General features: G+C 50.3%; 7 protein-coding genes across 7 annotated transcripts; all 7 read left to right on the top strand.

Moving 5' to 3' along the window:
* The first annotated feature begins 519 nt into the window (after window positions 1–519).
* On the top strand, window positions 520–2,205 carry LOC126278237 (uncharacterized). Its single transcript, XM_049978218.1, has 3 exons — window positions 520–673; window positions 809–1,708; window positions 1,844–2,205. The coding sequence occupies exons 1-3, from the start codon at window positions 520–522 to the stop codon at window positions 2,203–2,205; spliced, it is 1,416 nt and encodes a 471-aa protein (XP_049834175.1).
* A 108-nt stretch (window positions 2,206–2,313) lies between these two features.
* Window positions 2,314–3,792, top strand: LOC126278238 (uncharacterized). The gene is made up of 2 exons (XM_049978219.1): window positions 2,314–3,226; window positions 3,293–3,792. Exons 1-2 carry the CDS (start codon window positions 2,314–2,316, stop codon window positions 3,790–3,792), a joined length of 1,413 nt encoding a protein of 470 aa, XP_049834176.1.
* A 660-nt stretch (window positions 3,793–4,452) lies between these two features.
* Window positions 4,453–5,517, top strand: LOC126278239 (uncharacterized). The gene has a single exon (XM_049978220.1). It carries the CDS (start codon window positions 4,453–4,455, stop codon window positions 5,515–5,517), a length of 1,065 nt encoding a protein of 354 aa, XP_049834177.1.
* A 5,420-nt stretch (window positions 5,518–10,937) lies between these two features.
* LOC126278241 (uncharacterized) lies at window positions 10,938–12,347 on the top strand. The gene is made up of 3 exons (XM_049978227.1): window positions 10,938–11,091; window positions 11,227–11,850; window positions 11,986–12,347. The coding sequence occupies exons 1-3, from the start codon at window positions 10,938–10,940 to the stop codon at window positions 12,345–12,347; spliced, it is 1,140 nt and encodes a 379-aa protein (XP_049834184.1).
* A 33-nt stretch (window positions 12,348–12,380) lies between these two features.
* Window positions 12,381–14,071, top strand: LOC126278242 (uncharacterized). Its single transcript, XM_049978228.1, has 4 exons — window positions 12,381–12,678; window positions 12,814–13,023; window positions 13,227–13,505; window positions 13,710–14,071. The coding sequence occupies exons 1-4, from the start codon at window positions 12,381–12,383 to the stop codon at window positions 14,069–14,071; spliced, it is 1,149 nt and encodes a 382-aa protein (XP_049834185.1).
* Window positions 14,072–15,833: 1,762 nt separating this feature from the next.
* On the top strand, window positions 15,834–16,967 carry LOC126278248 (U1 small nuclear ribonucleoprotein 70 kDa-like). Its single transcript, XM_049978243.1, has 2 exons — window positions 15,834–16,401; window positions 16,468–16,967. Exons 1-2 carry the CDS (start codon window positions 15,834–15,836, stop codon window positions 16,965–16,967), a joined length of 1,068 nt encoding a protein of 355 aa, XP_049834200.1.
* A 2,100-nt stretch (window positions 16,968–19,067) lies between these two features.
* LOC126278250 (U1 small nuclear ribonucleoprotein 70 kDa-like) lies at window positions 19,068–20,201 on the top strand. Its single transcript, XM_049978244.1, has 2 exons — window positions 19,068–19,635; window positions 19,702–20,201. Exons 1-2 carry the CDS (start codon window positions 19,068–19,070, stop codon window positions 20,199–20,201), a joined length of 1,068 nt encoding a protein of 355 aa, XP_049834201.1.
* The last annotated feature ends 81 nt before the right edge of the window (window positions 20,202–20,282 follow it).

The following is a 20,282-nucleotide window of genomic DNA, read 5'->3' on the forward strand; positions in this document are numbered from 1 at the left end:
CGAGCATATTATCTAAGAGTCCGACGACAAGTGACAATGTCCAAAGCAGACGGTGACCTGGACCTAGACCGAGCATATTATCTAAGAGTCCGACGACAAGTGACAACGTCCAAAGCAGATGGTGACCTGAACCGAGAACGAGCATATAATCTATGAGTCCGACGACAAGTGATAATGTCCAAAGCAGATGGTGACCTGGACCGAGACCGAGCATATGATCTATGAGTCCGACGACAAGTGACAACGTCCAAAGCAGATGGTGACCTGGACCGAGACCGAGCATATTATCTAAGAGTCCGACGACAAGTGACAATGGCCAAAGCAGACAGTGACCTGGACCAAGACCGAGCATATTATCTAAGAGTCTGACGACAAGTGACAACATCCAAAGCAGTTGGGGACCTGGACCGAGAACGAGCATATGATCTAAGAGTCCGACGACAAGTGACAACGTCCAAAGCAGACGGTGACCTGGACCGAGACCGAGCATATTATCTAAGAGTCCGACGACAAGTGACAATGTCCAAAGCAGACGGTGACCTGGACCGAGACCGAGCATATGATCTAAGAGTCCGACGACAAGTGACAATGTCCAAAGCAGACGGTGACCTGGACCGCGACCGAGCATATGATCTAAGAGTCCGACGACAAGTGACAATGTCCAAAGCAGACGGTAACCTGGACTGAGACAGAGCATACGATCTAAGAGTCCGACGACAAGTGACAATGTCCAAAGCAGACAGTGACCTGGACCGAGACCGAGCATATGATCTAAGAGTCCGACGACAAGTGACAATGTAAAAAGCAGACGGTGACCTGGACCGAGACCGAGCATATTATCTAAGAGTCCGACGACAAGTGACAACGTCCAAAGCAGATGGTAACCTGGACCAAGAACGAGCATATGATCTAAGAGTCCGACGACAAGTGACAATGTCCAAAGCAGACGGTGACCTGGACCGAGACCGAGCATATGATCTAAGAGTCCGACGACAAGTGACAATGTCCAAAGCAGACGGTGACCTGGACCGAGACCGAGCATATGATCTAAGAGTCCGACGACAAGTGACAATTTCCAAAGCAGACGGTGACCTGGACCGAGACCGAGCGTATTATCTAAGAGTCCGACCACAAGTGACAACGTCCAAAGCAGATGGTGACCTGGACCGAGAACGAGCATATGATCTAAGAGTCCGACGACAAGTGACAATGTCCAAAGCAGACGGTGACCTGGACCGAGACCGAGTATATGATCTAAGAGTCCGACGACAAGTGACAATGTCCAAAGCAGACGGTGACCTGGACCGAGACCGAGCATATGATCTAAGAGTCCGACGACAAGTGACAACGTCCAAAGCAGATGGTGACCTGGACCTAGACCGAGCATATGATCTAAGAGTCCGACGACAAGTGACAATGTCCAAAGCAGATGGTGACCTGGACCGCGACCGAGCATATGATCTAAGAGTCCAACGACAAGTGACAATGTCCAAAGCAGATGGTGACCTGGACCGCGTCCGAGCATATGATCTAAGAGTCCGACGACAAGTGACAATGTCCAAAGCAGACGGTGACCTGGACCGAGACCGAGCATATGATCTAAGAGTCCGACGACAAGTGACAATGTCCAAAGCAGACGGTGACCTCGACCGAGACCGAGCATATTATCTAAGAGTCCGACGACATGTGACAACGTCCAAAGTAGACGGTAACCTGGAACGAGACCGAGCATATGATCTAAGAGTCCGACGACAAGTGACAATGTAAAAAGCAGACGGTGACCTGGACTGAGACAGAGCATATGATCTATGAGTCCGACGACAAGTGACAACCTCCAAAGCAGATGGTGACCTGGAACGAGAACGAGCATATGATCTAAGAGTCCGACGACAAGTGACAACGTCCAAAGCAGATGGAGACCTGGACCGAGAACGAGCATATGATCTAAGAGTCCGACGACAAGTGACAACGTCCAAAGCAGATGGCGACCTGGACCACGACCGAGTATATGATCTAAGAGTCCGACAACAAGTCACAATGTCCAAAGCAGACGGTGACCTGGACCGAGACCGAGCATATGATCTAAGAGTCCGACGACAAGTGACAACGTCCAAAGTAGACGGTAACCTGGACCGAGACCGAGCATATGATCTAAGAGTCCGACGACAAGTGACAATGTCCAAAGCAGACGGTGACCTGGACTGAGACAGAGCATATTACCTAAGAAGCCGACGACAAGTGACAACGTCCAAAGCAGATGGTAACCTGGACCAAGAACGAACATATGATCTAAGAGTCTGAGGACAAGTGACAATGTCCAAAGCAGACGGTGACCTGGACCGAGACCGAGCATATGATCTAAGAGTCCGACGACAAGTGACAATGTCCAAAGCAGATGGTGACCTGGACCGAGACCGAGCATATGATCTAAGAGTCCGACGACAAGTGACAATATCCAAAGCAGACGGTGACCTGGACCGAGACCGAGCATATGATCTAAGAGTCCGACGACAAGTGACAATGTCCAAAGCAGACGGTGACCTGGACCGAGACCGAGCATATTATCTAAGAGTCCGACCACAAGTGACAACGTCCAAAGCAGATGGTGACCTGGACCGAGAACGAGCATATGATCTAAGAGTCCGACGACAAGTGACAATGTCCAAAGCAGACGGTGACCTGGACCGAGACCGAGTATATGATCTAAGAGTCCGACGACAAGTGACAATGTCCAAAGCAGACGGTGACCTGGACCGAGACCGAGCATATGATCTAAGAGTCCGACGACAAGTGACAATGTCCAAAGCAGACTGTGACCAGGACCTAGACCGAGCATATGATCTAAGAGTCCGACGACAAGTGACAATGTCCAAAGCATATGGTGACCTGGACCGCGACCGAGCATATGATCTAAGAGTCCAACGACAAGTGACAATGTCCAAAGCAGATGGTGACCTGGACCGCGTCCGAGCATATGATCTAAGAGTCCGACGACATGTGACAATGTCCAAAGCAGACGGTGACCTGGACCGAGACCGAGCATATGATCTAAGAGTCCGACGACAAGTGACAATGTCCAAAGCAGACGGTGACCTCGACCGAGACCGAGCATATTATCTAAGAGTCCGACGACAAGTGACAACGTCCAAAGTAGACAGTAACCTGGACCGAGACCGAGCATATGATCTAAGAGTCCGACGACAAGTGACAATGTCCAAAGCAGACGGTGACCTGGACTGAGACAGAGCATATGATCTATGAGTCCGACGACAAGTGACAACCTCCAAAGCAGATGGTGACCTGGAACGAGAACGAGCATATGATCTAAGAGTCCGACGACAAGTGACAACGTCCAAAGCAGATGGAGACCTGGACCGAGACCGAGCATATTATCTAAGAGTCCGACCACAAGTGACAACGTACAAAGCAGATGGTGACCTGGACCTAGACCGAGCATATGATCTAAGAGTCCGACGACAAGTGACAATGTCCAAAGCAGATGGTGACCTGGACCGCGACCGAGCATATGATCTAAGAGTCCAACGACAAGTGACAATGTCCAAAGCAGATGGTGACCTGGACCGCGTCCGAGCATATGATCTAAGAGTCCGACGACAAGTGACAATGTCCAAAGCAGACGGTGACCTGGACCAAGACCGAGCATATGATCTAAGAGTCCGACGACAAGTGACAATGTCCAAAGTAGACGGTGACCTCGACCGAGACCGAGCATATTATCTAAGAGTCCGACGACAAGTGACAATGTCCAAAGCAGACGGTGACCTGGACTGAGACAGAGCATATTACCTAAGAGTCCGACGACAAGTGACAACGTCCAAAGCAGATGGTAACCTGGACCAAGAACGAACATATGATCTAAGAGTCTGAGGACAAGTGACAATGTCCAAAGCAGACGGTGACCTGGACCGAGACCGAGCATATGATCTAAGAGTCCGACGACAAGTGACAATGTCCAAAGCAGACGGTGACCTGGACCGAGACCGAGCATATGATCTAAGAGTCCGACGACAAGTGACAATCTCCAAAGCAGACGGTGACCTGGACCGAGACCGAGCATATGATCTAAGAGTCCGACGACAAGTGACAATGTCCAAAGCAGACGGTGACCTGGACCGAGACCGAGCATATTATCTAAGAGTCCGACCACAAGTGACAACGTCCAAAGCAGATGGTGACCTGGACCGAGAACGAGCATATGATCTAAGAGTCCGACGACAAGTGACAATGTCCAAAGCAGACGGTGACCTGGACCGAGACCGAGTATATGATCTAAGAGTCCGACGACAAGTGACAATGTCGAAAGCAGACGGTGACCTGGACCGAGACCGAGCATATGATCTAAGAGTCCGACGACAAGTGACAATGTCCAAAGCAGACTGTGACCTGGACCTAGAATGAGCATATGATCTAAGAGTCCGACGACAAGTGACAATGTCCAAAGCATATGGTGACCTGGACCGCGACCGAGCATATGATCTAAGAGTCCGACGACAAGTGACAATCTCCAAAGCAGACGGTGACCTGGACCGAGACCGAGCATATGATCTAAGAGTCCGACGACAAGTGACAATGTCCAAAGCAGACGGTGACCTGGACCGAGACCGAGCATATGATCTAAGAGTCCGACGACAAGTGACAATGTCCAAAGCAGACGGTGACCTGGACCGAGACCGAGCATATGATCTAAGAGTCCGACGACAAGTGACAATCTCCAAAGCAGACGGTGACCTGGACCGAGACCGAGCATATGATCTAAGAGTCCGACGACAAGTGACAATGTCCAAAGCAGACGGTGACCTGGACCGAGACCGAGCATATTATCTAAGAGTCCGACCACGAGTGACAACGTCCAAAGCAGATGGTGACCTGGACCGAGAACGAGCATATGATCTAAGAGTCCGACGACAAGTGACAATGTCCAAAGCAGACGGTGACCTGGACCGAGACCGAGTATATGATCTAAGAGTCCGACGACAAGTGACAATGTCGAAAGCAGACGGTGACCTGGACCGAGACCGAGCATATGATCTAAGAGTCCGACGACAAGTGACAATGTCCAAAGCAGACTGTGACCTGGACCTAGAACGAGCATATGATCTAAGAGTCCGACGACAAGTGACAATGTCCAAAGCATATGGTGACCTGGACCGCGACCGAGCATATGATCTAAGAGTCCAACGACAAGTGACAATGTCCAAAGCAGATGGTGACCGGGACCGCGTCCGAGCATATGATCTAAGAGTCCGACGACATGTGACAATGACCAAAGCAGACGATGACCTGGACCGAGACCGAGCATATGATCTAAGAGTCCGACGACAAGTGACAATGTCCAAAGCAGACGGTGACCTCGACCGAGACCGAGCATATTATCTAAGAGTCCGACGACAAGTGACAACGTCCAAAGTAGACAGTAACCTGGACCGAGACCGAGCATATGATCTAAGAGTCCGACGACAAGTGACAATGTCCAAAGCAGACGGTGACCTGGACTGAGACAGAGCATATGATCTATGAGTCCGACGACAAGTGACAACCTCCAAAGCAGATGGTGACCTGGAACGAGAACGAGCATATGATCTAAGAGTCCGACGACAAGTGACAACGTCCAAAGCAGATGGAGACCTGGACCGAGACCGAGCATATTATCTAAGAGTCCGACCACAAGTGACAACGTCCAAAGCAGATGGCGACCTGGACCGCGACCGAGTATATGATCTAAGAGTCCGACGACAAGTGACAATGTCCAAAGCAGACGGTGACCTGGACCGAGACCGAGCATGTGATCTAAGAGTCCGACGACAAGTGACAATGTCCAAAGCAGACGGTGACCTGGACCGAGACCGAGCATATGATCTAAGAGTCCGACGACAAGTGACAATGTCCAAAGCAGACGGTGACCTGGACCGAGACCGAGCATATGATCTAAGAGTCCGACGACAAGTGACAACGTCCATAGTAGACGGTAATCTGGACCGAGACCGAGCATATGATCTAAGAGCCCGACGAACAGTGACAATGTCCAAAGCAGACGGTGACCTGGACTGAGACAGAGCATATGATCTATGAGTCCGACGACAAGTGACAACGTCCAAAGCAGATGGTGACCTGGACCGAGAACGAGCATATGATCTAAGAGTCCGACGACAAGTGACAACGTCCAAAGCAGATGGTGACCTGGACCAAGAACGAGCATATGATCTAAGAGTCCAATGACAAGTGACAACGTCCAAAGCAGATGGTGACCTGGACCGAGAACGAGCATATGATCTAAGAGTCCGACGACAAATGAAAATGTCCAAAGCAGACGGTGGCCTGGACCGAGACCGAGCATATGATCTAAGAGTCCGATGACAAGTGACAATGTCCAAAGCAGACGGTGACCTGGACCGAGACCGAGCATATGATCTAAGAGTCCGACGACAAGTGACAATGTCCAAAGCAGACGGTGACCTGGACTGAGACAGAGCATATGATCTAAGAGTCCGACGACAAGTGACAACGTCCAAAGCAGATGGTGACCTGGACCGAGAACGAGCATATGATCTAAGAGTCCGACGATAAGTGACAACGTCCAAAGCAGATGATGACCTGGACCGAGACCGAGCATATGATCTAAGAGTCCGACGACAAGTGACAACGTCCAAAGCAGATGGTGACCTGGACCAAGACCAAGCATATGATCTAAGAGTCCGACGACAAGTGACAATGTCTAAAGCAGACGGTAACCTCGACCGAGACCGAGCATATTATCTAAGAGTCCGACGACAAGTGACAACGTCCAAAGTAGACGGTAACCTGGACCGAGACCGAGCATATGATCTAAGAGTCCGACGACAAGTGACAATGTCCAAAGCAGACTGTGACCTGGACTGAGACACAACATATGATCTATGAGTCCGACGACAAGTGACAACCTCCAAAGCAGATGGTGACCTGGAACGAGAACGAGCATATGATCTAAGAGTCCGACGACAAGTCACAATGTCCAAAGCAGACGGTGACCTGGACCGAGACCGAGCATATGATCTAAGAGTCCGATGACAAGTGACAACGTCCAAAGTAGACGGTAACCTGGACCGAGACCGAGCATATGATCTAAGAGTCCGACGACAAGTGACAATGTCCAAAGCAGACGGTGACCTGGACTGAGACAGAGCATATGATCTAAGAGTCCGACGACAAGTGACAACGTCCAAAGCAGATGGTGACCTGGACCGAGAACGAGTATATGATCTAAAAGTCCGACGACGAGTGACAACGTCCAAAGCAGATGGTAACCTGGACCAAGAACGAACATATGATCTAAGAGTCTGAGGACAAGTGACAATGTCCAAAGCAGACGGTGACCTGGACCGAGACCGAGCATATGATCTAAGAGTCCGACGACAAGTGACAATGTCCAAAGCAGACGGTGACCTGGACTGAGACAGAGCATATGATCTATGAGTCCGACGACAAGTGACAACCTCCAAAGCAGATGGTGACCTGGAACGAGAACGAGCATATGATCTAAGAGTCCGACGACAAGTGACAACGTCCAAAGCAGATGGAGACCTGGACCGAGAACGAGCATATGATCTAAGAGTCCGACGACAAGTGACAACGTCCAAAGCAGATGGCGACCTGGACCGCGACCGAGTATATGATCTAAGAGTCCGACAACAAGTCACAATGTCCAAAGCAGACGGTGACCTGGACCGAGACCGAGCATATGATCTAAGAGTCCGACGGCAAGTGACAACGTCCAAAGTAGACGGTAACCTGGACCGAGACCGAGCATATGATCTAAGAGTCCGACGACAAGTGACAATGTCCAAAGCAGACGGTGACCTGGACTGAGACAGAGCATATTACCTAAGAGTCCGACGACAAGTGACAACGTTCAAAGCAGATGGTAACCTGGACCAAGAACGAACATATGATCTAAGAGTCTGAGGACAAGTGACAATGTCCAAAGCAGACGGTGACCTGGACCGAGACCGAGCATATGATCTAAGAGTCCGACGACAAGTGACAATGTCCAAAGCAGACGGTGACCTGGACCGAGACCGAGTATATGATCTAACAGTCCGACGACAAGTGACAATGTCCAAAGCAGACGGTGACCTGGACCGCGACCGAGCATATGATCTAAGAGTCCAACGACAAGTGACAATGTCCAAAGCAGATGGTGACCTGGACCGCGTCCGAGCATATGATCTAAGAGTCCGACGACATGTGACAATGACCAAAGCAGACGATGACCTGGACCGAGACCGAGCATATGATCTAAGAGTCCGACGACAAGTGACAATGTCCAAAGCAGACGGTGACCTCGACCGAGACCGAGCATATTATCTAAGAGTCCGACGACAAGTGACAACGTCCAAAGTAGACAGTAACCTGGACCGAGACCGAGCATATGATCTAAGAGTCCGACGACAAGTGACAATGTCCAAAGCAGACGGTGACCTGGACTGAGACAGAGCATATGATCTATGAGTCCGACGACAAGTGACAACCTCCAAAGCAGATGGTGACCTGGAACGAGAACGAGCATATGATCTAAGAGTCCGACGACAAGTGACAACGTCCAAAGCAGATGGAGACCTGGACCGAGACCGAGCATATTATCTAAGAGTCCGACCACAAGTGACAACGTCCAAAGCAGATGGCGACCTGGACCGCGACCGAGTATATGATCTAAGAGTCCGACGACAAGTGACAATGTCCAAAGCAGACGGTGACCTGGACCGAGACCGAGCATGTGATCTAAGAGTCCGACGACAAGTGACAATGTCCAAAGCAGACGGTGACCTGGACCGAGACCAAGCATATGATCTAAGAGTCCGACGACAAGTGACAATGTCCAAAGCAGACGGTGACCTGGACCGAGACCGAGCATATGATCTAAGAGTCCGACGACAAGTGACAACGTCCATAGTAGACGGTAATCTGGACCGAGACCGAGCATATGATCTAAGAGCCCGACGAACAGTGACAATGTCCAAAGCAGACGGTGACCTGGACTGAGACAGAGCATATGATCTATGAGTCCGACGACAAGTGACAACGTCCAAAGCAGATGGTGACCTGGACCGAGAACGAGCATATGATCTAAGAGTCCGACGACAAGTGACAACGTCCAAAGCAGATAGTGACCTGGACCAAGAACGATCATATGATCTAAGAGTCCAATGACAAGTGACAACGTCCAAAGCAGATGGTGACATGGACCGAGAACGAGCATATGATCTAAGAGTCCGACGACAAGTGAAAATGTCCAAAGCAGACGGTGGCCTGGACCGAGACCGAGCATATGATCTAAGAGTCCGATGAAAAGTGACAATGTCCAAAGCAGACGGTGACCTGGACCGAGACCGAGCATATGATCTAAGAGTCCGACGACAAGTGACAATGTCCAAATCAGATGGTGACCTGGACCGAGAACGAGCATATGATCTAAGAGTCCGACGATAAGTGACAACGTCCAAAGCAGATGATGACCTAGACCGAGACCGAGCATATGATCTAAGAGTCCGACGACAAGTGACAACGTCCAAAGCAGATGGTGACCTGGACCAAGACCAAGCATATGATCTAAGAGTCCGACGACAAGTGACAATGTCTAAAGCAGACGGTAACCTCGACCGAGACCGAGCATATTATCTAAGAGTCCGACGACAAGTGACAACGTCCAAAGTAGACGGTAACCTGGACCGAGACCGAGCATATGATCTAAGAGTCCGACGACAAGTGACAATGTCCAAAGCAGATTGTGACCTGGACTGAGACACAACATATGATCTATGAGTCCGACGACAAGTGACAACCTCCAAAGCAGATGGTGACCTGGAACGAGAACGAGCATATGATCTAAGAGTCCGACGACAAGTCACAATGTCCAAAGCAGACGGTGACCTGGACCGAGACCGAGCATATGATCTAAGAGTCCGATGACAAGTGACAACGTCCAAAGTAGACGGTAACCTGGACCGAGACCGAGCATATGATCTAAGAGTCCGACGACAAGTGACAATGTCCAAAGCAGACGGTGACCTGGACTGAGACAGAGCATATGATCTAAGAGTCCGACGACAAGTGACAACGTCCAAAGCAGATGGTGACCTGGACCGAGAACGAGTATATGATCTAAGAGTCCGACGACGAGTGACAACGTCCAAAGCAGATGGTGACCTGGACCGCGACCGAGCATATGATCTAAGAGTCCGACGACAAGTGACAATGTCCAAAGCAGACGGTGACATGGACTGAGACAGAGCATATGATCTATGATTCCGATGACATGTGACAACGTCCAAAGCAGATGGTGACCTGGACCGAGAACGAGCATATGATCTAAGAGTCCGATGACAAGTGACAACGTCCAAAGCAGATGGTGACCTGGACCGAGAACGAGCATATGATCTAAGAGTCCGACGACAAGTGACAACAACAAAAGCAGATGGTGACCTGGACTGCGACCGAGCATATGATCTAAGAGTCCGACGACAAGTGACAATGTCCAAAGCAGACGGTGCCCTGGACCGAGACCGATCATATGATCTAAGAGTCCGACGACAAGTGACAATGTCCAAATCAGACGGTGACCTGGACCGTGACCGAGCATATGATCTAAGAGTCCGACGACAAGTGACAACGTCCAAAGCAGATGGTGACCAGGACCGAGAAAGAGCATATGATCTAAGAGTCCGACGACAAGTCACAACGTCCAAAGCAGATGGTGACCTGGACCGAGACCGAGCATATGATCTAAGAGTCCGACGACAAGTGACAATGTCCAAAGCAGACGGTGACCTGACCGAGACCGAGCATATTATCTAAGAGTCTGACGACAAGTGACAACGTCCAAAGCAGATGGCGACCTGGACCGCGACCGAGTATATGATCTAAGAGTCCGACGACAAGTGACAATGTCCAAAGCAGACGGTGACCTGGACCGAGACCGAGCACATGATCTAAGAGTCCGACGACAAGTGACAACAACCAAAGCAGATGGTGACCTGGACCGCGACCGAGCATATGATCTAAGAGTCCGACGACAAGTGACAATGTCCAAAGCAGACGGTGACATGGACTGAGACAGAGCATATGATCTATGATTCCGATGTCATGTGACAACGTCCAAAGCAGATGGTGACCTGGACCGAGAACGAGCATATGATCTAAGAGTCCGATGACAAGTGACAACGTCCAAAGCAGATGGTGACCTGGACCGAGAACGAGCATATGATCTAAGAGTCCGACGACAAGTGACAACAACCAAAGCAGATGGTGACCTGGACCGCGACCGAGCATATGATCTAAGAGTCCGACGACAAGTGCCAATGTCCAAAGCAGACGGTTCCCTGGACCGAGACCGATCATATGATCTAAGAGTCCGACGACAAGTGACAATGTCCAAATCAGACGGTGACCTGGACCGAGACCGAGCATATGATCTAAGAGTCCGACGACAAGTGACAACGTCCAAAGCAGATGGTGACCAGGACCGAGAAAGAGCATATGATCTAAGAGTCCGACGACAAGTCACAACGTCCAAAGCAGATGGTGACCTGGACCGAGACCGAGCATATGATCTAAGAGTCCGACGACAAGTGACAATGTCCAAAGCAGACGGTGACCTGGACCGAGACCGAGCATATTATCTAAGAGTCCGACGACAAGTGACAACGTCCAAAGCAGATGGCGACCTGGACCGCGACCGAGTATATGATCTAAGAGTCCGACGACAAGTGACAATGGCCAAAGCAGACGGTGACCTGGACCGAGACCGAGCACATGATCTAAGAGTCCGACGACAAGTGACAACGTCCAAAGTAGACGGTAACCTGGACCGAGACCGAGCATATGATCTAAGAGTCCGACGACAAGTGACAATGTCCAAAGCAGACGGTGACCTGGACTGAGACAGAGCATATGATCTATGAGTCCGACGACAAGTGACAACGTCCAAAGCAGATGGTGACCTGGACCGAGAACAAGCATATGATCTAAGAGTCCGACGACAAGTGACAACGTCCAAAGCAGATGGTGACCTGGACCGAGAACGAGCATATGATCTAAGAGTCCGACGACAAGTGACATCGTCCAAAGCAGATGGTGACCTGGACCGCGACCGAGCATATTATCTAAGAGTACGACGACAAGTGACAATGTCCAAAGCAGACGGTGACCTGGACCGAGACCGAGCATATGATCTAAGAGTCCGACGACAAGTGACAACGTCCAAAGTAGACGGTAACCTGGACCGAGACCGAGCATATGATCTAAGAGTCCGACGACATGTGACAATGTCCAAAGCAGATGGTAACCTGGACTGAGACAGAGCATATGATCTATGAGTCCGACGACAAATGACAACGTCCAAAGCAGATGGTGACCTGGACCGAGAACGAGCATATGATCTAAGAGTCCGACGACAAGTGACAACGTCCAAAGCAGATGCTGACCGGGACCAAGAACGAGCATATGATCTAAGAGTCCGACGACAAGTGACAAAGTCCAAACCAGATGGTGACCTGGACCGAGACCGAGCATATGATCTAAGAGTCCGACGACAAGTCACAATGTCCAAAGCAGACGGTGACCTGGACCGAGACCGAGCATATGATCTAAGAGTCCAACGACAAGTGACGACGTCCAAAGTAGAAGGTAACCTGGACCGAGACCGAGCATATTATCTGAGAGTCCGACGACAAGTGACAATGTCCAAAGCAGACGGTGACCTGGACTGAGACAGAGCACATGATCTATGAGTCCGACGACAAGTGACAACGTCCAAAGCAGATGGTGACCTGGACCGAGAACGAGCATATGATCTAAGAGTCCGACGACAAGTGACAACGTCCAAAGCAGATGGTGACTTGGACCGAGAACGAGCATATGATCTAAGAGTCCGACGACGAGTGACAACGTCCAAAGCAGATGGTGACCTGGACCTCGACCGAGCATATGATCTAAGAGTCCGACGACAAGTGACTATGTCCAAAGCAGACGGTGACATGGACTGAGACAGAGCATATGATCTAAGAGTCCGATGACAAGTGACAACGTCCAAAGCAGATGGTGACCTGGACCGAGAACGAGCATATGATCTAAGAGCCGACGACAAGTGACAATGTCCAAAGCAGACGGTGACCTGGACTGAGACAGAGCACATGATCTATGAGTCCGACCACAAGTGACAACGTCCAAAGCAGATGGTGACCTGGACCGAGAACGAGCATATGATCTAAGAGTCCGACGACAAGTGACAACGTCTAAAGCAGATGGTGACCTGGACCGAGACCGTGCATATGATCTAAGAGTCCAACGACAAGTGACAATGTCCAAAGCAGATGGTGACCTGGACCGCGTCGGAGCATATGATCTAAGAGTCCGACGACAAGTGACAATGTCCAAAGCAGACGGTGACCTGGACCGAGACCGAGCATATGATCTAGGAGTCCGACGACAAGTGACAATGTCCAAAGCAGACGGTAACCTCGACCGAGACCGAGCATATTATCTAAGAGTCCGACGACAGTTGACAACGTCCAAAGTAGACGGTAACCTGGACCGAGACCGAGCATATGATCTAAGAGTCCGACGACAAGTGACAATGTATAAAGCAGACAGTGACCTGGACTGAGACAGAGCATATGATCTATGAGTCCGACGACAAGTGACAACCTCCAAAGCAGATGGTGACCTGGAACGAGAACGAGCATATGATCTAAGAGTCCGACGACAAGTGACAACGTCCAAAGCAGATGGAGACCTGGACCGAGAACGAGCATATGATCTAAGAGTCCGACGACAAGTGACAACGTCCAAAGCAGATGGCGACCTGGACCGCGACCGAGTATATGGTCTAAGAGAAGGACGACAAGTCACAATGTCCAAAGCAGACGGTGACCTGGACCGAGACCGAGCATATGATCTAAGATTCCGACGACAAGTGACAACGTCCAAAGTAGATGGTAACCTGGACCGAGACCGAGCATATGATCTAAGAGTCCGACGACAAGTGACAATGTCCAAAGCAGACGGTGACCTGGACTGAGACAGAGCATATGATCTATGAGTCCGACGACAAGTGACAATGTCCAAAGCAGATGGTGACCTGGACCGAGAACGAGCATATGATCTAAGAGTCCGACGACAAGTGACAACGTCCAAGGCAGATGGTGACCTGTACCAAGAACGAGCATATGATCTAAGAGTCCGACGACAAGTGACAAAGTCCAAAGCAGATGGTGACCTGGACCGAGACCGAGCATATGATCTAAGAGTCCGACGACAAGTGACAACTTCCAAAGTAGACGGTAACCTGGACCGAGACCGAGCATATGATCTAAGAGTCCGACGACAAGTGACAATGTCCAAAGCAGACGGTGACCTGGACTGAGACAGAGCATATGATCCTTGAGTCCGACGACAAGTGGCAACGTCCAAAGCAGATGGTGACCTGGACCTAGACCGAGCATATGTTCTAAGAGTCCGACAACAAGTGTAATGTCCAAAGCAGATGGTGACCTGGACCGCGACCGTTCATATGATCTAAGAGTCCAACGACAAGTGATAATGTCCAAAGCAGATGGTGACCTGGACCGCGTCCGAGCATATGATCTAAGAGTCCGACGACAAGTGACAATGTCCAAAGCAGACAGTGACCTGGACCGAGACCGAGCATATGATCTAAGAGTCCGACGACAAGTGAGAATGTCCAAAGCAGACGGTAACCTCGACCGAGACCGAGCATATTATCTAAGAGTCCGACGACAAGTGACAACGTCCAAAGTAGACGGTAACCTGGACCGAGACCGAGCATATGATCTAAGAGTCCGACGACAAGTGACAATGTATAAAGCAGACGGTGACCTGGACTGAGACAGAGCATATGATCTATGAGTCCGACGACAAGTGACAACCTCCAAAGCAGATGGTGACCTGGAACGAGAACGAGCATATGATCTAAGAGTCCGACGACAAGTGACAACGTCCAAAGCAGATGGAGACCTGGACCAAGAACGATCATACGATCTAAGAGTCCGGCGACAAGTGACAACGTCCAAAACAGATGGTGACCTGGACCGAGAACGAGCATATGATCTAAGAGTCCGACGACAAGTGACAATGTCCAAAGCAGATGGTGACCTGGACCGAGACCGAGCATATGATCTAAGAGTCCGATGACAAGTGACAATGTCCAAAGCAGACGGTGACCTGGACCGAGACCGAGCATATGATCTAAGAGTACGACGACAAGTGACAACGTCCAAAGAAGATGGTGACCTGGACCGAGAACGAGCATATTATCTAAGAGTCCGACGACAAGTGACAACATCCAAAGCAGATGGTGACCTGGACCGAGAACGAGCATATGATCTAAGAGTCCGACGCCAAGTGACAACGTCCAAAGCAGACGGTGACCTAGACCGAGAACGAGCATATAATCTAAGAGTCCGACGACAAGTGACAATGTCCAAAGCAGACGGTGACCTGGACCGAGACCGAGTATATGATCTAAGACTCCGACGACAAGGGACAATGTCCAAAGCAGACGGTGACCTGAACCGAGACCGAGCATATTATCTAAGAGTCAGACGACAAGTGACAACGTCCAAAGCAGATGGTGACCTGGACCTAGACCGAGCATATGAGCTAAGAGTCCGACGACAAGTGACAATGTCCAAAGCAGATGGTGACCTGGACCGCAACCGAGCATATGATCTAAGAGTCCAACGACAAGTGACATGTCCAAAGCAGATGGTGACCTGGACCGCGACCGAGCATATGATCTAAGAGTCCGACGACAAGTGACAATGTCCAAAGCAGACGGTGACCTGGACCGAGACCGAGCATATGATCTAAGAGTCCGACGACAAGTGACAATGTCCATAGCAGACGGAGACCTGGACCGCGACCCAGCATATGATCTAAGAGTCCGACGACAAGTGACAACGTCCAAAGTAGACGGTAACCTGGACCGAGACCGAGCATATGATCTAAGAGTCCGACGACAAGTGACAACGTCCAAAGCAGATGGTGACCTGGACCGAGAACGAGCATATGATCTAAGAGTCCGACGACAAGTGACAAAGTCCAAAGCAGACGGTGCCTTGGACCGAGACCGAGCATATGATCTAAGAGTCCGACGACAAGTGACAATGTCCAAATCAGACGGTGACCTGGACCGAGACCGAGCATATGATCTAAGAGTCCGACAACAAGTGACAAAGTCCAAAGCAGATGGTGACCTGGACCGAGAAAGAGCATATGATCTAAGAGTCCGACGACAAGTGACAACGTCCAAAGCAGATGGTGACCTGGACCGAGACCGAGCATATGATCTAAGAGTCCGACGACAAGTGACAATGTCCAAAGCAGACGGTGACCTGGACCGAGACCGAGCATATTATCTAAGAGTCCGACGATAAGTGACAACGTCCAAAGCAGATGGCGACCTGGACCGTCACCGAGCATATGATCTAAGAGTCCGACGACAAGTGACAAAGTCCAAAGCAGATGGTGACCTGGACCGAGAAAGAGCATATGATCCAAGAGTCCGACGACAAGTCACAACGTCCAAAGCAGATGGTGACCTGGACCGAGACCGAGCATATGATCTAAGAGTCCGACGACAAGTGACAATGTCCAAAGCAGACGGTGACCTGGACCGAGACCGAGCATATTATCATAGAGTCCGACGACAAGTGACAACGTCCAAAGCAGATGGGGACCTGGACCGCGACCGAGTATATGATCTAAGAGTCGGACGACAAGTGACAATGTCCAAAGCAGACGGTGACCTGGACCGAGACCGAGCATATGATCTAAGTGACCGACGACAAGTGACAATGTCCAAAGTAGACGGTAACCTGGACCGAGACCGAGCATATGATCTAAGAGTCCGACGACAAGTGACAATGTCCAAAGCCGACGGTGACCTGGACTGAGACAGAGCATATGATCTATGAGTCCGACGACAAGTGACAACGTCCAAAGCAGATGGTGACCTGGACCGAGAACGAGCATATGATCTAAGAGTCAAATGACAACGTCCAAAGCATATGGTGACCTGGACCGAGAACGAGCATATGATCTAAGATTCCGACGACAAGTGACAACATCCAAAGCAGATGGTGACCTGGACCGCGACCGAGCATATGATCTATGAGTCCGACGACAAGTGACAATGTCCAAAGCAGACGGTGACCTGGACCGAGACCGAGCATATGATCTAAGAGTCCGACGACATGTGACAATGTCCAAAGCAGACGGTAACCTGGACTGAGACAGAGCATATGATCTATGAGTCTGACGACAAGTGACAACGTCCAAAGCAGATGGTGACCTGGACCGAGACCGAGCATATGATCTAAGAGTCCGACGACAAGTGACAACATCCAAAGCAGATGGTGACCTGGACCAAGAACGAGCATATGATCTAAGAGTCCGACGACAAGTGACAAAGTCCAAAGCAGATGGTGACCTGGACCGAGACCGAGCATATGATCTAAGAGTCCGGCGACAAGTGACAACGTCCAAAGTAGACGGTAACCTGGACCGAGACCGAGCATATGATCTAAGAGTCCGACGACAAGTGACAACGTCGTAAGCAGATGGTGACCTGGACCTAGAACGAGCATATGATCTAAGAGTCCGACGACAAGTGACAATGTCCAAAGCAGATGGTGACCTGGACCGCGACCGAGCATATGATCTAAGAGTCCGACAACAAGTGTAATGTCCAAAGCAGATGGTGACCTGGACCGCGACCGTGCATATGATCTAAGAGTCCAACGACAAGTGATAATGTCCAAAGCAGATGGTGACCTGGACCGCGTCCGAGCATATGATCTAAGAGTCCGACGACAAGTGACAATGTCCAAAGCAGACGGTGACCTGGACCGAGACCGATCATATGATCTAAGAGTCCGACGACAAGTGAGAATGTCCAAAGCAGACGGTAACCTCGACCGAGACCGAGCATATTATCTAAGAGTCCGACGACAAGTGACAACGTCCAAAGTAGACGGTAACCTGGACCGAGACCGAGCATATGATCTAAGAGTCCGACGACAAGTGACAATGTATAAAGCAGACGGTGACCTGGACTGAGACAGAGCATATGATCTATGAGTCCGACGACAAGTGACAACCTCCAAAGCAGATGGTGACCTGGAACGAGAACGAGCATATGATCTAAGAGTCCGACGACAAGTGACAACGTCCAAAGCAGATGGAGACCTGGACCAAGAACGATCATACGATCTAAGAGTCCGGCGACAAGTGACAACGTCCAAAACAGATGGTGACCTGGACCGAGAACGAGCATATGATCTAAGAGTCCGACGACAAGTGACAATGTCCAAAGCAGATGGTGACCTGGACCGAGACCGAGCATATGATCTAAGAGTCCGATGACAAGTGACAATGTCCAAAGCAGACGGTGACCTGGACCGAGACCGAGCATATGATCTAAGAGTCCGACGACAAGTGACAACGTCCAAAGCAGATGGTGACCTGGACCGAGAACGAGCATATTATCTAAGAGTCCGACGACAAGTGACAACATCCAAAGCAGATGGTGACTTGGACCGAGAACGAGCATATGATCTAAGAGTCCGACGCCAAGTGACAACGTCCAAAGCAGACGGTGACCTAGACCGAGAACGAGCATATATTCTAAGAGTCCGACGACAAGTGACAATGTCCAAAGCAGACGGTGACCTGGACCGAGACCGAGTATATGATCTAAGACTCCGACGACAAGGGACAATGTCCAAAGCAGACGGTGACCTGAACCGAGACCGAGCATATTATCTAAGAGTCAGACGACAAGTGACAACGTCCAAAGCAGATGGTGACCTGGACCTAGACCGAGCATATGATCTAAGAGTCCGACGACAAGTAACAATGTCCAAAGCAGATGGTGACCTGGACCGCAACCGAGCATATGATCTAAGAGTCCAACGACAAGTGACATGTCCAAAGCAGATGGTGACCTGGACCGCGACCGAGCATATGATCTAAGAGTCCGACGACAAGTGACAATGTCCAAAGCAGACGGTGACCTGGACCGAGACCGAGCATATGATCTAAGAGTCCGACGACAAGTGACAATGTCCAAAGCAGACGGTGACCTGGACCGCGACCCAGCATATGATCTAAGAGTCCGACGACAAGTGACAAAGTCCAAAGTAGACGGTAACCTGGACCGAGACCGAGCATATGATCTAAGAGTCCGACGACAAGTGACAACGTCCAAAGCAGATGGTGACCTGGACCGAGAACGAGCATATGATCTAAGAGTCCGACGACAAGTGACAAAGTCCAAAGCAGACGGTGCCTTGGACCGAGACCGAGCATATGATCTAAGAGTCCGACGACAAGTGACAATGTCCAAATCAGACGGTGACCTGGACCGAGACCGAGCATATGATCTAAGAGTCCGACAACAAGTGACAAAGTCCAAAGCAGATGGTGACCTGGACCGAGAAAGAGCATATGATCTAAGAGTCCGACGACAAGTGACAACGTCCAAAGCAGATGGTGACCTGGACCGAGACCGAGCATATGATCTAAGAGTCCGACGACAAGTGACAATGTCCAAAGCAGACGGTGACCTGGACCGAGACCGAGCATATTATCTAAGAGTCCGACGATAAGTGACAACGTCCAAAGCAGATGGCGACCTGGACCGTCACCGAGCATATGATCTAAGAGTCCGACGACAAGTGACAAAGTCCAAAGCAGATGGTGACCTGGACCGAGAAAGAGCATATGATCCAAGAGTCCGACGACAAGTCACAACGTCCAAAGCAGATGGTGACCTGGACCGAGACCGAGCATATGATCTAAGAGTCCGACGACAAGTGACAATGTCCAAAGCAGACGGTGACCTGGACCGAGACCGAGCATATTATCATAGAGTCCGACGACAAGTGACAACGTCCAAAGCAGATGGGGACCTGGACCGCGACCGAGTATATGATCTAAGAGTCGGACGACAAGTGACAATGTCCAAAGCAGACGGTGACCTGGACCGAGACCGAGCATATGATCTAAGTGACCGACGACAAGTGCCAATGTCCAAAGTTGACGGTAACCTGGACCGAGACCGAGCATATGATCTAAGAGTCCGACGACAAGTGACAATGTCCAAAGCCGACGGTGACCTGGACTGAGACAGAGCATATGATCTATGAGTCCGACGACAAGTGACAACGTCCAAAGCAGATGGTGACCTGGACCGAGAACGAGCATAT

The sequence above is a fragment of the Schistocerca gregaria genome, chromosome 6, assembly GCF_023897955.1.
Source record: "Schistocerca gregaria isolate iqSchGreg1 chromosome 6, iqSchGreg1.2, whole genome shotgun sequence".
NCBI lineage: Eukaryota > Metazoa > Arthropoda > Insecta > Orthoptera > Acrididae > Schistocerca > Schistocerca gregaria.

Bases quoted from the DNA above. Each gene is read 5' to 3' on its own strand.
- LOC126278237 (XM_049978218.1), top strand. From the start codon at position 520: ATGTCCAAAGCAGACGGTGACCTGGACCGAGACCGAGCATATGATCTA. The intron at 674-808 runs GTAACCTGGACT...TGTAAAAAGCAG, and splicing joins GACAATGTCCAAAGCAGACG to ACGGTGACCTGGACCGAGAC. The intron at 1,709-1,843 runs GTAACCTGGAAC...CCTCCAAAGCAG, and splicing joins GACAACGTCCAAAGTAGACG to ATGGTGACCTGGAACGAGAA.
- LOC126278238 (XM_049978219.1), top strand. From the start codon at position 2,314: ATGTCCAAAGCAGACGGTGACCTGGACCGAGACCGAGCATATGATCTA. The intron at 3,227-3,292 runs GTGACCTGGACT...CCTCCAAAGCAG, and splicing joins GACAATGTCCAAAGCAGACG to ATGGTGACCTGGAACGAGAA.
- LOC126278239 (XM_049978220.1), top strand. From the start codon at position 4,453: ATGTCCAAAGCATATGGTGACCTGGACCGCGACCGAGCATATGATCTA.
- LOC126278241 (XM_049978227.1), top strand. From the start codon at position 10,938: ATGTCCAAAGCAGACGGTGACCTGGACCGAGACCGAGCACATGATCTA. The intron at 11,092-11,226 runs GTGACATGGACT...CGTCCAAAGCAG, and splicing joins GACAATGTCCAAAGCAGACG to ATGGTGACCTGGACCGAGAA. The intron at 11,851-11,985 runs GTAACCTGGACC...CGTCCAAAGCAG, and splicing joins GACAACGTCCAAAGTAGACG to ATGGTGACCTGGACCGAGAA.
- LOC126278242 (XM_049978228.1), top strand. From the start codon at position 12,381: ATGACAACGTCCAAAGCAGATGGTGACCTGGACCGAGAACGAGCATAT. The intron at 12,679-12,813 runs GTAACCTGGACC...CGTCCAAAGCAG, and splicing joins GACGACGTCCAAAGTAGAAG to ATGGTGACCTGGACCGAGAA. The intron at 13,506-13,709 runs GTAACCTCGACC...CCTCCAAAGCAG, and splicing joins GACAATGTCCAAAGCAGACG to ATGGTGACCTGGAACGAGAA.
- LOC126278248 (XM_049978243.1), top strand. From the start codon at position 15,834: ATGTCCAAAGCAGACGGTGACCTGGACCGAGACCGAGCATATGATCTA. The intron at 16,402-16,467 runs GTGACCTGGACC...CGTCCAAAGCAG, and splicing joins GACAATGTCCAAAGCAGACG to ATGGCGACCTGGACCGTCAC.
- LOC126278250 (XM_049978244.1), top strand. From the start codon at position 19,068: ATGTCCAAAGCAGACGGTGACCTGGACCGAGACCGAGCATATGATCTA. The intron at 19,636-19,701 runs GTGACCTGGACC...CGTCCAAAGCAG, and splicing joins GACAATGTCCAAAGCAGACG to ATGGCGACCTGGACCGTCAC.